The sequence below is a fragment of the Gekko japonicus genome, unplaced genomic scaffold (genome assembly GCF_001447785.1).
Source record: "Gekko japonicus isolate JY-2015 unplaced genomic scaffold, Gekko_japonicus_V1.1 scaffold1085, whole genome shotgun sequence".
In the NCBI taxonomy this organism is placed as follows: Eukaryota; Metazoa; Chordata; class Lepidosauria; order Squamata; family Gekkonidae; genus Gekko; species Gekko japonicus.
In genome coordinates this window covers 73,092-91,030 of record NW_015159746.1, presented here as the reverse complement: position 1 = coordinate 91,030, position 17,939 = coordinate 73,092, and the positions used below count along the sequence as shown (strand labels likewise).

At 46.4% G+C, this 17,939-nt stretch overlaps 1 protein-coding gene across 1 annotated transcript in view; it reads left to right on the top strand.

Annotated features, from left to right (window-relative positions):
* Window positions 1-17,939, top strand: part of COBL (cordon-bleu WH2 repeat protein) — a 182,736-nt gene that overhangs the window by 99,872 nt on the left and 64,925 nt on the right. Inside the window, exons 10-11 of the mRNA XM_015405499.1 lie at window positions 11,810-11,939; window positions 16,743-16,910. Of these exons, the coding sequence (XP_015260985.1) occupies window positions 11,810-11,939; window positions 16,743-16,910 (298 nt within the window). The remainder of the gene's footprint in view (window positions 1-11,809; window positions 11,940-16,742; window positions 16,911-17,939) is intronic.

Genomic DNA, 17,939 nt, shown 5'->3' with positions numbered 1-17,939 from the left:
GCAGCTCAAGCAGTCCGTTTGACCACTTCGATCACCTGCTATCTCCTCCATCTTACACCCCTCCCATCTGGACCCGACTCTTCCCTTTTCTACAAACGTGGGAAGAAATTTCAACCGATATCTGGGTCCTTACCATCTTACGGGTCGGGTACACCATAGAGTTCGTTTCGCCTCCCGACCTACCTCATTATGTCGTCACCCCCCCGATCCTCTCCTCGATTCTGAAATGTTTGCGCTTCTAGCCAAAGGCGCCATCGAGGTCGTCCCGGAAGCGCAACGAACCCTAGGCTTCTACTCCAAGTATTTCCTCGTACCAAAGAGGAATGGTGGCTTCATGGCCATTATGGAACTTTGGGATCTGAATCGATACATTCGATGCCACAAGTTCCGAATGGTCACCCTACAATCTATTCTTCCACTGATTCCCCAGGCTGCATGGCTCACCTCTGTTGATCTCCTGGACGCATATTTTCATGTTACTATCCGTCCTCAGCATCGAAACTTCCTGTGTTTTGCTGTCAGCAACTCACATTATCAATACCGGGTCCTTTCGTTTGGACTCTTCACTGCCCCGAGGGTTTTTACCAAGCTGATGGCTGTGGTGGCTGCAGACCTCCATCGCCGTGGGATTGCCCTGTATCCCTATATCGACGACTGGCTTCTCGTTGCCTCTACCCAAGATCAGTTTCTCCAAGATGTCCAAACGACCCTGTCTCTCCTTCGTGCCCTCGGGCTTTGTGTCAACCTACCCAAGTCGTCTCTCCGACCTGCCCAGGCCCTTCAATTTCTGGGTGCCCATTTTGATACCAACCTCGAGACTGCGTTTCTCCCAAACTCGAAGGCCTCCGACATACTTGTCTTGGTCTCTCAGTTCCAGACCTCTCCCCGACAGTCCGCTCGGTCCATCATGAGGCTCCTGGGGCACTTTGCATCTATGGTCTTTGTGGTCCGTCATGCCATCTCTTGTCATCAACTCTCTCGCCTGGTGGTCTCATCCTCAACACCTCTCCAGCATGCCCTTTAGGCATCCTCCTCCGCAAGTGTCGATCTCCACCGACGCATCCCTCTGGGGCTGGGGAGCCCAGTGTGGAATCCTTTCAGCACAAGGGACCTGGTCTCCTCACGAAGCCGCCCTTCATATCAATATCCTGGAGCTGCGTGCCGTTCATCTCGTTCTCCGCTCGTTTCTCCCTGTCCTTCGAGGCCAAGTCGTTCGGGTTGCCTCCGACAACACCACCACCGTTTACTACATAAACAAACAGGGCGGGACTGCCTCCCTTCATCTTTGCCAGGCAGCTATCGATCTCTGGCAATGGTGCATCACGCTCTCTGCGATCCACATCCTGGGCGCTCAAAACATCGATGCCGATAGGTTGAGTCGCTTCCAGTTTTCAGACAACGAATGGTACATCCACCTTCGATACCTGAACCCTTTCTTTCTCGAGTTCAGTCGCCCTGTCGTAGATGGCTTTGCAACTGCAGAGAATGCCCAGTGTTGTTCCTTTTTTCAGCCACGGTCCACCATCCGCTCGATCCCTGGAGGATGCCTTTCTCCACACCTGGAGGGGAACTCTGTTTTACTTTTTTCCTCCGTTCCCCTTGATCTCCCAGGTCGTTCAGAAGATTATGGCCGATGCCACATCCTCCATCCTAGTCACCCCATGGTGGCCGCGCCAAATCTGGTTTCCTCACCTCCTTCAGCTCTCCAACCAGACATTGCGGACTTTCCCTGTCATCCCAGATCTCCTCTCTCGGGCTCGAGGAAGGATCCTCCACCCCGATCCCGGTTTCTTCCGATTGACAGCCTGGAAGATCCTGCACTAGACTTCCCGCCTGAAGTGTCCGAAGTCTTTCTGAATGCCAGAAAGCCATCTACCCGTGCCACTTACACTCTGAAGTGGAAGAGGTTCCAGTCGTATGCCTCTGATCAGTCCTTTGATCCTCTCCAGTCATCTCTCCGTAAGATTTTTTCCTATCTCGTCTCGTTAAAGAATACTGGCCTTGCATACTTGTCTTTAAAGGTTCATTTAGCGGCCATCTCGGCCTACCATCCCTTGATACAGGGATCCACGGTTTTTCCCTACCGTCTTACAAAGTCGTTCCTCAAGGGTCTCCTCCACCTTTGTCCCCCTAGGAAGCCTTTGGTGCCTTCGTGGAGTCTCTCTCTCTTGTTCTCACTCAACTGATGTCTAAGCCGTTCGAGCCCATGGCCACGGCCGAGTTCAGGTTGCTCTCCTGGTAAACTGCCCTCCTTGTAGCGATTACTACTGCATGCAGAGTAGGGGAACTAGCTGCCTTTCGGGCTGATCCCCCCCTATACAATTTTTCATAAGGAGAAGGTTGTCCTTAGACCATATCCTTCTTTCCTGCCTAAAGTCATTTCTGTTTTTCACCTGTCCCAGTCGTCTGTCTTACCTTCATTCTTTCCAGATCTGACTGATGCACCTCAGAGGCACCACCACTACCTTGATGTACGCAGAGCGCTCTCCTTTTATTTACATAGAACTCAGCCTATACGTAAATCTCCTCAGCTGTTCCTTGGCCCATTCTACACGGGCGGTATTGACATCCACCGCTTTCCTGGCTGGTGTCCCGTTGGAGGACATCTGTGCGGCTGCTACATGGTCCTTGGCATCGACCTTCATGACCCACTACGCACTCGACGTCTGAGCTCGACGGGATGCTGCATTCGGCCAGTTGGTGCTGCAATCTCTCTTCGCTTGACCCTGCTACGTCTCCAGGTAGGACCCGTGGGTGTTTCTTCTCGCTGATGATGCTGTGTTTTAACCAGTATTCTTTGTGTCTCTTGTAGCTGCAGCTCCCTTCTCCAACTGGTTCAGCTCTTGTAATCACCCATGTGTGGGACTGCACAGAGACCACGACGAAGATAAACAGGTTGCTTTCCTGTAACTGATGATCTTCGAGTGGTCATCTGTGCAGTACCACAATCCCACCCAGCCTTCCCCACTACTGGCATCTCCTATTCACCTTTCTTTTGCTTGATGGGACTTACCGGTAGCGGCCGAAGGAACTTAGTGGGAGGCAGCTCTCTCCCCCGCTCCAGGCATGCGCAGTGCGTGCCTGCTCCCCAGGGGGGGAAGAGAGCCCACCAAAAGTTTTCTGAGGCAAAGCTCTAGAAGTTTCTCCGGTCGAGGTTGTGCACAGGCGCCCAAACCATGTGTGGGACTGCACAGATGACCACTCGAAGATCATCAGTTACAGGTAAGCAACCTATTTTTTCAGAGGGAAGCCGTGTTGGTCTGCAGTAGAACAACTAGATTCGAGTCTAGTACCACGTTCGACACCAACCAGATTTTCGGGGTATGAGCTTTTGAGAGTCAAAGTTATCTGATGACGGGAGCTTTGACTTTCAAAAGCTTATATATCCCGAAAATCTTGTTGGTCTCTAAGGTGCTACTGAATTTGAATCTAAATGAAAACTATGATGAGTACTTACAGCTTGAGCAACCAAAAGGGAAATAAAGCCGTTTACCAAGGAAATAGAAACAGGACCAAATGAATTACTTGGAAAGGAGAGGTGTGTGTATACATGGACCCTAAAATATTCCTTACCATAGCCCGAGCATGAATGTAGGCAGCAGCAAAGCTCCCAGCTCTCGGAACTGCTGTGGTTTGTGTTAATGTCTGCTGTGTTTGTGAATTGCCTTCTTGAACGTATTTGAAGAATGTCATCTCAGGACATGTCCTGGCTTGCATATTATATAATTCTCTGTAATGTGCTGTGTGTCTACTTTCCACAGTTCTTATCCAGACTCACACCCATCCTCTCTTGAGGTTCAGCTTTTGTTTTTGCACCACCCCAGTCACATTTATTGAAGTGCAATTGCAAAAGACAATCCAACAATATTTTCCATTTCCTTCAAGCCCTTCCTTTCCCTTGATAATTATTTATGCCTTTTCCCTTCCTATTTTCAATTTCTCTTGTAACAGTTGTGAGATCATAATATAAAGATAACTGGGCCCCAGTTGGTAGGGTCTCAAAACTATAACCTTGCAAACACAGCTGAAATTAGGTATTTTTGGTTAACACGAATAGCAGAAAAATAAGCAAGTGTGACATTTTTAACAGGTAGCTAAACTCTGGAACATGCTTGTGCCTCATAATAACAGTCAGCACTCCACCACCTGGTTGGCTGCAAGTCAAGCCATTTGTGGGACAGAATGGACATATGTAGAACTTTCTTACTTGCATGTTTAGATTGAGGACAGATTCTTTTCCATGAGCTGGGAACATTGGCATGGTTTGAAGAATTCAAGATGTGTTTGTTTTAAACATGAGCTTCATTGGTGTATCAGAACTGAGATATTCAAGTAATGTAGAAAGTTGCAGTGTCATCCAGAACACCCTGATTGCTAGAAAATGGGATATTTTGCTGGCCCTGTCAGGGTAGTCTATGGACAGCTGACACTGGCAAAGTAACCATAATCCTAGCTGAACTTCAAAAGCATTGGGGGTTGGTTTGACTTGGTTCTTAATTGGGTGTTCCTTTCCAAATTGGGGGAGTTAGATTCTGAAACATGATTGTACATGTTAAAGCTGGGGAGTCAAACATGTGGCCCAGGGGCCGGATCAGGCCCTCAGAGGGCTCCAATCTGGCCTGCAAGGACCTGGCTATTTCCTGCTTCCTTTTCAAGTTCTTCTGCTGCCGCCACGCTGCCACTTGCTTTACCAGGCTCTCTCAGTTGCACAGGGGAGATAGATAGGCAAGCCTCTCCTGTGCGATTGGCTGAGGCTCCTCCCCCTCCTCCTCCCAGGTGGAGAGAGGGAACTGGCCAGGCTGCCTCGATCCTACAGGAGACTAAGGGAAGCCTTTCTTTCCTTCCATTGGCTGAGGCTCCTCCCTAAAGGGAGGGACGAAACGAGGGAGAGCTTGCTTTGCTGGGCTGCCTCAATCACACGGGAGAAATACCAAGCACCTTTAAGAGTCAATCACACGGGAGAAATACCAAGCACCTTTAAGGGTCCTTTTATGGATCAAAAACTGGCTAATTAATAGAAAACAGAGAGTGAGTATAAATGGGCAGTTCTCTCAGTGGAGGGGGGTAAGCGGTGGGGTACCGCAGTGATCAGTACTTGGTCCACTGCTTTTTAACTTGTTCATTAATGATTTGGAGTTGGGAGTAAGCAGTGAAGTGGCTAAATTTGTGGATGATACGAAGTTGTTCAGGGTGGTGAAAACCAGTGAGGATTGTGAGGCACTCCAAAGGGATCTGTCAAGGATGGGCAAGGGGCCTCAACATGGCAAATGGGGTTCAATGTGGCCAAGTGGAGCCAAAAATCCTAAATATAAATACACGTTGATGGGGTCTGAACTGGCAGAGACTGATCAAAAGAGAGAGATCTTGGAGTTGTAGTAAATAACTCACCGAAAATGTCGAGACAGTGTGTGACTGCAATAAAGAAGGCAAATGCTATGGAAGGGTATTGAATTGGATTATTAGGAAGGGTATTGAAAACAGATCAGCCAATATCATAATGCCCCTATATAAATCAATGGTGTGACCTCATTTGGAATACTGTGTGCAATTCTGGTCACCACACCTTAAAAAGGATATTATAGCTTTGGAAAAAGTGCAGAAAAGGGCAACTCGAATGATAAAGGGGTTGGAACACTTTCCCTATGAAAAAAGGTTAAAATGTTTGGGGCTCTTTAACTTGGAGAAACGATGGCTGAGGGGTGTTAAGATCAAGGTTTATAAGATTATGCATGGGCTAGAGCAGGTAGATAAGTACTTTTCTCCCTTTCTCACAATACAAGAACTCGTGGGCACTCCATGAAATTGCTGAGCAGTCGGGTTAGAACAGATAAAAGGAAGTACTTCTTCACCCAAAGAGTGATTAACACATGGAATTCACTGCCACAGGAGGTGGTGGCGGCTACATGCATGGACAGCTTCAAGAGGCAATTGGATAAACATATGGAGCAGAGGTCCATCAGTGGCTACTAGCCACAAGGTATAGATAGGAACTCTCAGTCTGGGGCAAGTGATGCTCTGTATTCTTGGTGTTGGGGGGGGGAACAGTGGGAGGGCTTCTAGTGTCCTGGCCTCACTGCTGGACCTCCTGAGGGCACCTGGTATTTTTGGCCAGGTTTAGGACCATCTATAGGGGAGATTATCATATGATCAAGGATACAAGTGGATTTTCTAACCGGTGATGCTGGGGTGGATCTAGGGAGTGCTTTTATATGTGAGCATGTGCTGCACAGTCTGTTACAGTGTGTAAATGTTGTGCTTAACCTCACTGTGTTTGTGTGTGTTTGACTTGAGTCACCATAAATATGAAATTGAACCAAACTTCTTGTGAAATTTAGCACAAATTTTATACTTTATCAGGAGCTGTTCTAAAGTGTTAATCATAAAAGTAACACATAAGTGTTTCAGTGAATTTTCCTCAATTTACAAATTCACTTTTTTGTTAAACTAATCAAGTACGTGTGAACATAAGGAAACTGAACAGTGTATTCTTAAGCATATTTTGTCAACTGAGTAAATTTCTCCCAAGTATTTTTACCCTGAATTCAGATTAAAATATCCCTGTTTAGTGGAGGTCTCCCACATTCTTTGTAGCTAATTCCTTTTCCTAAATGAATGCAGCAAAATGGGGTATCTCATTGTTATTTACAAAAACAAAAGAAGCTGGGGGTTTTCCGCCTTGCCAAAACAAACATTCACAGACCTGTGGCATCTACACATTTCAATGCATGTGAAAATATCTGGTGTTGCAAAGTGACTTCCTTGGATGGAAATAATCTTGCAATTAATAATGAGATTTAGTACAGAGAGGAAATCACAGCTATTTTAGTAAGTGGACACAGGCATTTTGCTAATGGATATCATTTCCTGTCTGACACATTCAGCTCAAGTGTTGGGGGTAGGTGGACAAATGAATACATGACGGTATTTTTAGTTGCACAGTTGGTCCATCTACTGCAGGGGTCCCTAGTGTGGTGCCTGTGGGGTGCCCACCAACACCTTTCCTGGCACCCACCGAATGCTTTTGGAAAGTAGACGGGGCTTCTGATTGGCTACTAGAGATCAGATTGGCTGTGCAGATTAAAATAATATTGTTTTACTTGGAGCTGTCAGCATAGCGTTGGTTTTATTCTCTCACTATTCTTTCCTAGCTTTGGTGTAGTGGTTAGGAGCGTGAACTCTAATCTGGGAGAACCGGGTTTGATTTCCCCACCCCTCCACTTGCAGCTGCTGGATGACCTTGTGTCAGTAATAAGTTCTTTCAGAGCTGTTCTCTCAAGGGCAGTTCCCAAGAGGGCTCTCTCAGCCTCACCTACCTCACAGGGTGTCTGTTGTGAGGAGGGGATGGGAAAGGAGATTGTAAGCCGCTTTGAGACTCCTTCGGGTAGTGAAGGGCGGGGTATAAATCCCATCTCTTTTTCTCTTAATTAAATTGCTCTTCTCCCTGCACTTGGGCTTCCTGTGTGTGTGGAGCTCTGCCTTCTGTGGCAGCCGTTCTGTGGTTGGCTCCACCTCTTCCAGCAGTACTTCTACAGTTGGGCCCACCACCCTGTCAAAATTTCAAAGGTGCCCACAGGCTGAAAAAGTTTTGGGAAACCTGATCTAGTGTCTGTTCTGATAGGAAATGGCTCTTCAGGAACCCAGTGGGGCTTTCTCAGGGTGCGTTCAGACGGGCAGCTAATCCTTCCATTGGCCTGGCTCAAATTTGATCCCTATCTTTTTAATCCGGTGTTGTATAACTAGACAACTTCCCCCATGAATTGCCTTACTGCGCACTGACTCCACTGTCGATTGTCTAGATAGCATCCCCCTGAAGGAGCCGCGTGGTCGTTTGTTTTTTTTTTAAATTCCATCGCACATGCTCATATGCGCTTCAATGTGTGTTTGGTTTTCCATGTATGTGCGTAATCGTGTGCTTAAAGCACTGCCTGAGGGGCACGTAGCCGAAATCCTTACGCCTCCCCATCTCTCCCCATGGAGTGACCAACAGGACAGTCTAAGCATACCCAACTTCTTCGTTCAGTTTCTGTTCTGTTGCAGATGGCCAGGACTGAATGAAACGAGTCCCGACCATCCCCCCTGCCCTGGAGATCTGGATCAGTGGAGGGACTACTTTGCTTGGGGGAAAGACCTATTTTGTCCTCCTTCGAGGTCCAGTTTCAATTAACAAGGTTCATTAATTTAACGGGCCATTGATTAACATGAAATTGTCCTGAACTTTGCGGCCATTGTGCGTTTATGCATATATCGCTTGGCGATTTTTTTAAAATGGCAGCCATTTGGGATGGTCTGGCGCGTGCATGATGTACCCTTAGATTCTCAAACTACTGGGTAGGTGTTTCTGGGGTGGAGAGGCCACCTATAGCTGTTGGTGTGCGAAATTCTGAGGAGGGAGAAGATGGACGGCCTTTCCCCCTTCCAAATAAGTTCTAATGGATCATCTGCCTCTACTTCCAAAAAAGAGAGGAGACAGCTTGGGGCGCGGGGGGGGGGGTAAGGAGTGATACGATCTTGCAGAGAAAGGATTGTCACTGCAGCGACAGCATCTTCCTTGCACTGCTGACTCCGTGCCCTGGCTGGAGTGGCAACGCTTCTCCGTGCCTCTGTGACTCTGCACAGATCTTTGTGCTCACCTGTGTAACAGTTGGTGTTGGCTGTGACATATTGGAAAAGGCTGGAAGAAGTGCTTTGAAATGGTTTGAGAAACAATGCATTGCCATAGTGTCAAATTGCCTTTTGCATCAAGTGTGCCCATTCCAGTAAAACGGGTAGACTGCCTATTCAGTCACCAGCTGGAAATCAGATGACCTGATTTGGGGACTGATTCACATTTTACACGGAAACAAACCCAGTTTTGCTACTGAGGTTACACTTAACATGGAGATGCAGTCAATTGTAGGTCACTGATAAGTGTGCTGGTATAATGCGCACATTCATTGCAGTTTAACATTTTAAGGTAGGAACTGTAAAAGGTTATATGTGCCCCGTCCCCCACAAAACGTATTTTAAAAATGTATCTTTAAAATTCCGTTGCTGTAGCTTGATCAGAAGAAGACTGCTAAGTACCGCAAAGAATCTGTTGCACTCAATGAGGGCTGTTTGTAACAAAGTTTGGAGGGAAATTGCTTCAGATAATATTGTTAAGGCTTGATTTCTTTATAAAAGAAGCGGCCAGCCATAACAAATTATTTTCAACTTCTATTGTTTTGTTGTACGCCAATGTGAAACAGAAACACAATGTTCTTTGTGTTTGGGCAATTTATGTTTAGCCTTCTAGAATTACCAAGGTTGACATTAGCAAACCGTGTTTCACCAATTCTGTGACCCAGTCTTGAACTACAGACATTTTTACAGTCGTCGTTTTGCTGGTTTTTAAATAAGCTCCTCAACTTCTTCTCCATGTTTGTGAAGGTGTACCACTTAGCGAACAGTATAATAAGCTATGAGAGGGATGTAGGTGGGGTTGGGCACTCTCCCACTACTAAAATGGTGCATTTACAGTCTTTATACTTTTCTTCAAAACGTAAAAGTAATTTCCCCCCTCTATGTAATAACCCAGTTATCTATTAAATAATAGAATGTCACGTGCTTACAATGAGTTGGAACATAACAGTTTTTAAGCACAGCCCAGTAAAATCCAAACCATTCTACCCGCTGTGGTTATTTGGTGATATATCTAAGGTGATTTAAGTCTGTTCGTAAAACTGAACATACGAGCATGGTCAGTGTATGATTGCAAGCATGTTAATTGTACAATAGATAGGAGTGGCTGCTACTTCCTGTAAAAAAAGGTAAAGGTGTAAAAGGTTTCCCTTGCTAGTCGAATCTGACTCTAGGGGGCGGTGCTCATCTCCGTTTCCAAGCCGAAGAGCCAGCACTATCCGAAAGTGTTTCTGTGGTCATGTGGCCGGCATGACTAAACGCCGAGGTGCACGGAATGCTGTTACCTTCCCACCGAAGCGGTGCCTATTTATCTACTTGCAGTGTCTTGCTTTCAAACTGCTAGGTCTGTCACGCAGCACTAGGGTCTCAAACTGCTGACCTACAGACCTTCTGGTCTGCAGCTCAGCATCTTAACCTCTGAGCCACCACGGTCCTACTTCCTGTATATTTGGTTGCAAACTCAGAACTCAATCACAAATAAATTTATTTTATTTATTTAAGACACTGAATTGCAGGCTGTGGAGGGTCAGTAGTTCAGCAGTTCGAGACCCGAGTGTGCCGCATGATGGAGTGAGCTCCCGTCTCTAGTTTCAGCTCCTGCCAACCTAGCAGTTTGAAAGCAAGAAATTGCAAGTAGATAAATAGGAACCACTTCGGTGGGAAGGTAACAGCGTTCCGTGCGCCTTGTTTTTTAGTCGCCCCAGCCACATGACCACAGATAAGTCTTCGGACAGCGCTGGCTCTTCGGCTTGGAAACGGAGATGAGCACCGCAACCCTAGAGTCGGACTCGACTGGCTTTCGAGCAAGGGAAACCTTTACCTTTACCTTTAGATTTAAAGTGAACATGACTTAAGGTATAAGTTTTTCTTGATTGCATCTATTGTTTCCTCAAAACAGAAGTATATTGTCTATGTCAGGGATCCCCAGAGGGGTGCCCGTGGGTGCCACAATGCCCGTCAATCCCTTCCTTGGTGCCTGCCAGGTGCTTTTAGAAAGTGGGTGGGTCTAGGTTGAGGACTGGCTATGCAGATTAAAAGGCATCTTATTAAACAGCTTCTGCCTGAAATATTGAAGAGGTACTATTAGAGCCAGTTTGGTGTAGTGGTTAAGGTCGCGGACTCTAATCTGGGAGAACTGGGTTTGATTCCCTACTCCTCCACTTGCAGCTGCTGGATGACCTTGGGCAAGCCATAGATCTGTCAGAGCTTTCCTTGAAAGGGCAGTTCTTGAAAGAGCTCTCTCAGCCCCACCTACCTCACAGGGTATCTGTTGTGGGGTATCCTCCTCCTCCTCCTCCTCTTCCTCCTCCTCCTCTTCTTCTTCTTCTATTATTATTATTATTGTTGTTGTTGTTGTTGTTGTTTATGTATAAACTTGCTCCCTGACATTTTGGGTTGGTTGTGCCACCTCCAGCAGCCATTTTGGTGATTGTGCCTTGTGTCAGAATTCTAAAGGTGCCTGCAGGCTGAAAAAGGTTGGGGACCCCTGGTCTATGTTCATGTGAATTTAAGGGCTACTTCTGCAACTCTTGTCAAAGTTCTGTAATGGGTATGAAGGAGAGTATGCATTACAGACATACCTTACACTGCCATTCATCCCCCCTCCTCACCAAATTATCAAATTCAGGGAAAGCCTTGGGGAGGAGGCACACCCCAGGCAAATATCTGGGTTTTTCCTGCAAAAGCGGAAGCATCCTGTCTGTGGTGGACGGATGTGCCTCTGGACAGGGAAGAGTAGCCAGTTATTTCTGTAAGGTCCCCACAAATAAACAGTACAAGAATCTCTACTCCTGTTTTTAATTCCTTTGAGCGCTGTTGAAGTTATACAGTGCTAAGGATTCAAAGTGCATTCTAAAACTGAAATAACCATTCCCATGCTACTTCCATTTTCAGGAATTGCCAAATGTTCTTTATCTCTTTTTTTAAAAGGTAGATAATAGGAATATATGTCACTGGGGATAAAACAGCTTCCCAGCTTCCCCTGTTCTTTTATTTGCTATTTTATTGACATTTCTTGCAATGGGTAAAACTCAAGCTCTTGTGTTCACCACTGAATTTCATGAAAGAATACGGCTTTAAAAAAAAAATCCCGAAAATAATTTATACTAGCCCTATGCCTAGAACTACAAAACTTTTCTCTCTTTGGCAGATGTCTCTGAGTTCATCGCAAAATGAATTTCAGAAGAAAAAGAGACGTGCCCCTCCTCCACCAGCTCCACCAACTCCCACAATGCCAAACAAGATAGATGAAATGGAGGACAAGAGGCAGAGCACAGTGGGTAAGAACGGCTCTTTCTTTGTTGTGCCAAGTGCATGTGCATTGTGCTGATCTGCAAGCTGCACAGAGAACTGGGAGAAATGTTAAAATGTTCCCCCCCCACCCCTGGACAGGAAACAATGTAATCTTGGGGGGGGGGGATATTAATAGAACAGCATGAAAGTCTGGAAATAAAATAGCTGTTGATATTTCAAGTTAATGGATGAAGAACTTCGGAAGTGGTATCTGGAATGTATGATATTTTCATAATACGATAGGCAATAGGTCGCATCTCAGGATGTAGCCATCGTTGGCCTGTCTCCTTATCACAGTGATCAGGGACTGATTTTCAACAGAAAATATAATCCCGGATTTTGAAGAGCTTAATTTGGGCTGAACCAAGCCTTGAATTTGTGGAAAGTTCGGCCAAGCCAGCTTTCATTAATGCAACACTGGGGAAAGCCAACTTTCTTTGATGGTCTAAAATACTGACTTCTGCAAAGATGGGGTGAGACCTGTGCAAAGCTAAGTCCCACTGATTTCACTGGAGAGTTTAACTGAGCTCCCTCATTGAAATCAATTGGATTTAAAAGTCTTAAATTTAGCTGTAGTTGCTTTTTCCCCCCAAAAGGAGGCTTTTTTGGATCCTTCAGTCCTCTTCCAGATTAATCTACATTAAGATTACTAGACAAGGAAAGAAATGCAGCATACCGAGCGAGGGAGAAATGTTATATTGCTTGTGTGGTCTAATCTCACAGAGAACTGGGTCTTATTTGTGGGTTCTTTCCCCCACGGAACAACTTCTGTGATCAACACTGGCAGGATACATGTGCAGATGCTGTATAACTGTTGTTCATTGCTGCTTATGCTGGCAATTTTAATAGCATTTTGGATGTTGTGAGAACTTATTTATCATTATTATATTGATTTTTGAACTGCCCAATAGAACTTTGGGAGTTGTCCTCCTCCCCCCCCCCCCCCCCCCCCCCAGCAACAGTGGAAAAAGTAGTATAGAAATCATTAAGGCTTTCTTTATTTTGGAAGCTCATCTCAACCACAGACGCACTAGAGGGCTGTATGCAAGCCACTCCATATTAGTCTCAAACTTCCATCTGCAATATGGGAATAATACTGGCCTACCTTACAGGGCTATCCTCCCCTTAATTGTTTGTATCTGGTGCTAGACTAGACTAGATGCAGGACTAGAGGGACTCTTGGTTTCATCTGTGGTAGAACAGTCATGCTCTGGCCTGCAGGCTAGGGCTGTCAGCCTCCAGGTGGGGCCTGGGGATCTCCCGCTTTCACAACTGATCTCCAGCTGACAGAGATCAGCTCCACGGGAGAAAATGTCTGCTTTGAGGGGTGGACTCTGTGGCATTGGACCATGCTGAGGCCCCTCCCTTCCCCAAACCCCACCCTCTCCTGGCTCCACCCCCAAAGTGTCCAGGTATTTTCCAACCCAGACCTGGCAACCCTACTGCAGGCCCTATTTCAGCATGCCCTCCAAGGCATCTAGGACCCAGTGGCTTCCCAAGGTCTCTGCCTAGCCCATGCCACCCATGTGGCTTTCTCAACACCCAGAGGGGCTTTTCTTTCTCTGCTGTTCAACTGTTGCCACCACCTGGCCTTTGTAAGAATTGTTCACTGAGAGGGCCTGGACTCCCAGCTTCCCTTCCCCCTTCTGATGCTTCGCCTCTGAGTCTCCTGCTATCCAGCGTCTGGTTACCACAGCGATAGCTTACTGCCTTGTCCGTCACCGACGGAGCAGCCGCTCACCAGCTGACTGCCTTCCCCTTCCTGGTGCTCCTTTTTAAAATAGTGTGCCCAGAATGATGGCGGTCTAAGTATGGTTCCCAGACCCCCTGCCGACATTGTGCAGTGACACTCTAGTTTTTGGGCAAAACTCTATGGTAAAACCAGCTACAAACCATAGAGTCTTGCCCAAGAATTAGAGCGTCACCCCCTGACATTGGTGACGTGATGATGTCACTTCCGGGTGATGTCCGGGTGCACGAGTGTGCACAAGGCAGAAGATCCCGGAAAGGACCAAGGATACCCCCCGCTGGCTGCCAGGTAGGACCTGACAACCCTAGATCTAAGGTCTACAGAAAACGACTACCAGCATTAAAAGTTATAAAGCATTTATTAAAAGGAAATGTCCACACACGTATTCTCAGCACAGCCACAGATGGCACAAGGGATTCAAAAGAAAAAGGTAAAACGCAGTTCCTCTGTACATGCCCTAGTGGATCTTAGTCTAAGGTGGGCTCCTTAGCTTAAAAGGTTTCAGCTGCTACAAAGGGTTCCCATTACTTTGAAGCCTCTGCCCAGATGTGCAGCCTGGCACATGGCAATGGCTGCCTGCCATAGACCTCAAGCAAGAGTTCTGTCTGCCTTGATGGAATCAGCATCAACCCGCCTCGTTCCCAGGAACTTTGTCATTTTTCTCCTCCCATTGACAGGTCAGGCCAGGTCAAAGAAGCTTTTTCTGAAGTCTCCAGGAATTGTTTCCTGAAGTCTTTCTAGCCCCTTAAGTTCTCTGCTAGATATCGCATGTCTAGCTGGAGTCGTGTGTGTGTTTGTGTGTGTGTGTCTTAACCATCTCATTGTGCCCTCCTGGCCCTTCATTTGCATATTTAAAGGCTTGGTGGGCGAAGCTGGTGAGCAGTGGACTGCCCACCCCATCCTGCCTGTACTCTGCCAAGAGAGAGAGAGAACACTTTTTAAAACACAAGGTGAAGGTTTTTCTCAGTTCCAACCTCCAAAGAAAACCACATTTCTTCACAGCCTCCAACAGGACCATTTCAATCTTTTAATGTTCTCATGCACCCCAAACAATTCTGCACATGCATTCAGCCATGTTAATCATTCATAGGGGATAGGTATGTGTATATTGGGGGCAGTTACCACATATTTCCAAATCATAACATGAATCAATCCGGTATGAAAAATACGTATTCCTTCAGATATTGAACAGGCTTTATATGGTGAAAAATCTTACTGAGATCAGTTGTCATCATGCTTGGTATATCTTAATGAATGGTCACTTTTGACAGGTTTCAGAAGCATATGAGAACTCATATGCTTCAGAAGTAATTAGCCAGTACATTAAGAGGACCATGTTAAAAGGTTTCCTGATGCATTTAAGACTTAATTTTATGCCTTTGGCCTTACATTTCATAAAGCATCCAAGACGTGCATATGTGATATCATAAATGAGCACACTGTCAAGTCTAATTGCTTCCATTACAAATGCCTCATGCTTTAGGCAAAACCTTTTGGCTCTGTTTCTATATTTGCATTCACCTAGTACAGGGGTGGCGAACAAGTTCGACAAAAAGAGCCAAAATTTTAAACTGTGAGAGTCAGAGAGCCACACCACACAGTGACCTGCCAAAACAGACAAACACTCACACGACGTGATGACGCAGCCTGGGGGCGGGACTACGCGCTCGGAGATCTCTCCTCAGAGGTCCCTCCTCAGAAGCAGCATAACAAAATCCAAACTTGGCAAACGACGTGATGACGCAGCCTGGGGGCGGGACTACGCGCTCGGAGATCTCTCCTCAGAGGTCCCTCCTCAGAAGCAGCATAACAAAATCCAAACTTGGCAAACGACGTGATGACGCAGCCTGGGGGCGGGACTACGCGCTCGGAGATCTCTCCTCAGAGGTCCCTCCTCAGAAGCAGCATAACAAAATCCAAACTTGGCAAAGAGCCACAGTATACAAAATAATGATAAGAGGCAAAGAGCCGCATTCATTTTGGCCGGGAGCCGCATGCGGCTCGAGAGCCACGTGTTCGCCACCCCTGACCTAGTACCTCACCTTTAATGCCCCAGGACTGAAGTGGCGACAGGTGTCCACTTTCCCGTGACATGCCTGCACCATTGCCATCTTTATTTGCATCCTCTAAGAATTTAATATGGTGAATGACAGTTTTCAAAAAAATTAGTCTCTTTAGTCGTTCTGACTGTCATGACTTTCTGCTGTTCCGTCTGTAACTATGGCACATTTGGTAACAACATGGAGAAGGATTTGTGACTGCCTAATAATTTTGCATTGTGGTCTGGGACAGCTTGGATGAAGGAGAACCAAACTTATGTCTGGTGGTCCAGACACGATGTAGTGGATAAAGTGTCCAGACTGAACTCAGTTCAGATTCCCAGCTCAGTAGTGGAGCTCTCTCAGACTAGTCTATCTCACAGGTTTCTTGTGAGAATAAAGAATAAGGAGTCCATACGCAGCACTGGAAAAAGGGTGATGGGATACTTTATTTCTATCATGCACAAAAGCTAGCACAAACCGCCTTGAGCCACGAGGTAAAGTTGGGGCACAAATATTCAAATAAATAAGCAGGAGAAAGGAGAACAAAATACGATAAAGTGCAGCGCTGATGTTCACTTCTGACCAGACCAGACCACTCAAAACCAAAAAGATGAGTTCAAGTAAGCAATTACTCATGGCATGGTGATCATTTATGATTTTGGGGACTTACAGTACAGTCCTGTGCAGAGTTACACCACTGTGAGCCCACTGAAATAAATGGGCCTAGACTAGAGTAATCGTGCGTCGAATTGTACTACCAAATGACCGTGGGGGGAAAAAACATGGATTGGCTTATACATCTTCAGTGTGATCTTTGACATGATGGTCTATTAGGTGCCACTAATGAGGACACAATGAGACAACCTTCTTTCCAGACACTGGTCAGTGGGGTAGTGGTTTTGGGAAGGAGATGATTGGATGCATTAAGGCAAAGCTAAACAGTAGACAATTAACGTGATGTTACAGTAACTAGTGAATTCTAATTGATTCCCCTGTAGGTGATGGACGGCATGTGCCACAAAAGCCTCCTAGAGGCAACACGCGTGGTCCACCCCAGTTAGTGATTCCCCCGCCCCCACCATACCCTCCTCCAGACTCAGATATGGACCCACCTGTATTGTACAATGGAACAGATGGTACAGACACAACCAAGCTGGTACCTAAATGTATGTTTGAATAACTGTGTGTTTTGTTCTTCACTTATGTACCAACAAGGGGGAGGGTGGCTTTTCCAGACTTTCCTCTGTTCTCTTTCCAGCCATACATGTGCTTTCCTTTCCAGCCTCTTTCCTTTCTATGCTGCTCAATGCATTTATATTAACTTGGACTAATGACATAGATGCAGTGATGTGGACTCTTTACTAATGATGATCATTATTATCTTGAGAAGGTAATGCTTGCAAAGAACACTAAGTTATGCACTTCAAGCTGAAATCGTGTGCTTTGTTTAGTTTTGTCCCATGTAACTTAGTAGTGTTTTTTCCCTTTCAATTAACTTTGTACCCAATCTCGCATGAAGATTCTCCTTTGGGACATAGTACTAAATAGCCCACATTCAACAGAGGTTCCCCAACTTCAGCAACCCATTTTGCATTAAAAAATTTCACAGATCCCTAAACCCTGTCTCCAAAGTATTGGAGACTTTGTTGGTCTTTAAGGGTCCCACTTAAACTTTGTTATACTGCTTCAGACCAACACGGCTACCCACCTGGATCTACTGGTTTCACCCGATTACCCTTCATTGCTGCAGCAGCCCAGTCTGTGATGTGAAATCCCAGGTTTCCAGGCTGCTTGAGGAGAGGGACAGCATGGAACCATCTACTTCACCAACAGCTTCTGCTAGCTTTTCAGCTAGCTTTTCTGCCGGATCCACCCCATAGTTTACATTCATCTATATATCTAATTCCCAACTTGCCCCCTCCGTGCGGATACTTAAATCAGCACGGAGGAGGCAGCTGGGGGGCTGGGGGAGGTTTGTGTACACGTGGGCCAGTCCCCACGTGTGCACAAAAATAAAAAAAGTTAAAAAAAATTCGGGGGGATGTTAAAATCCCCCTGAAAGTGCAAGAGCGTCTCCTGCGCATGCGCAGGAGACGCTCTGCGAACGCTGCCGCCGGGTGGGTAGGGAGGGGGGGCGGCCGGGGAGGAGAGCCTAGCTGCCGCCGCTGCCGCCTCCTCCCCCGAGCCGGCCGGCC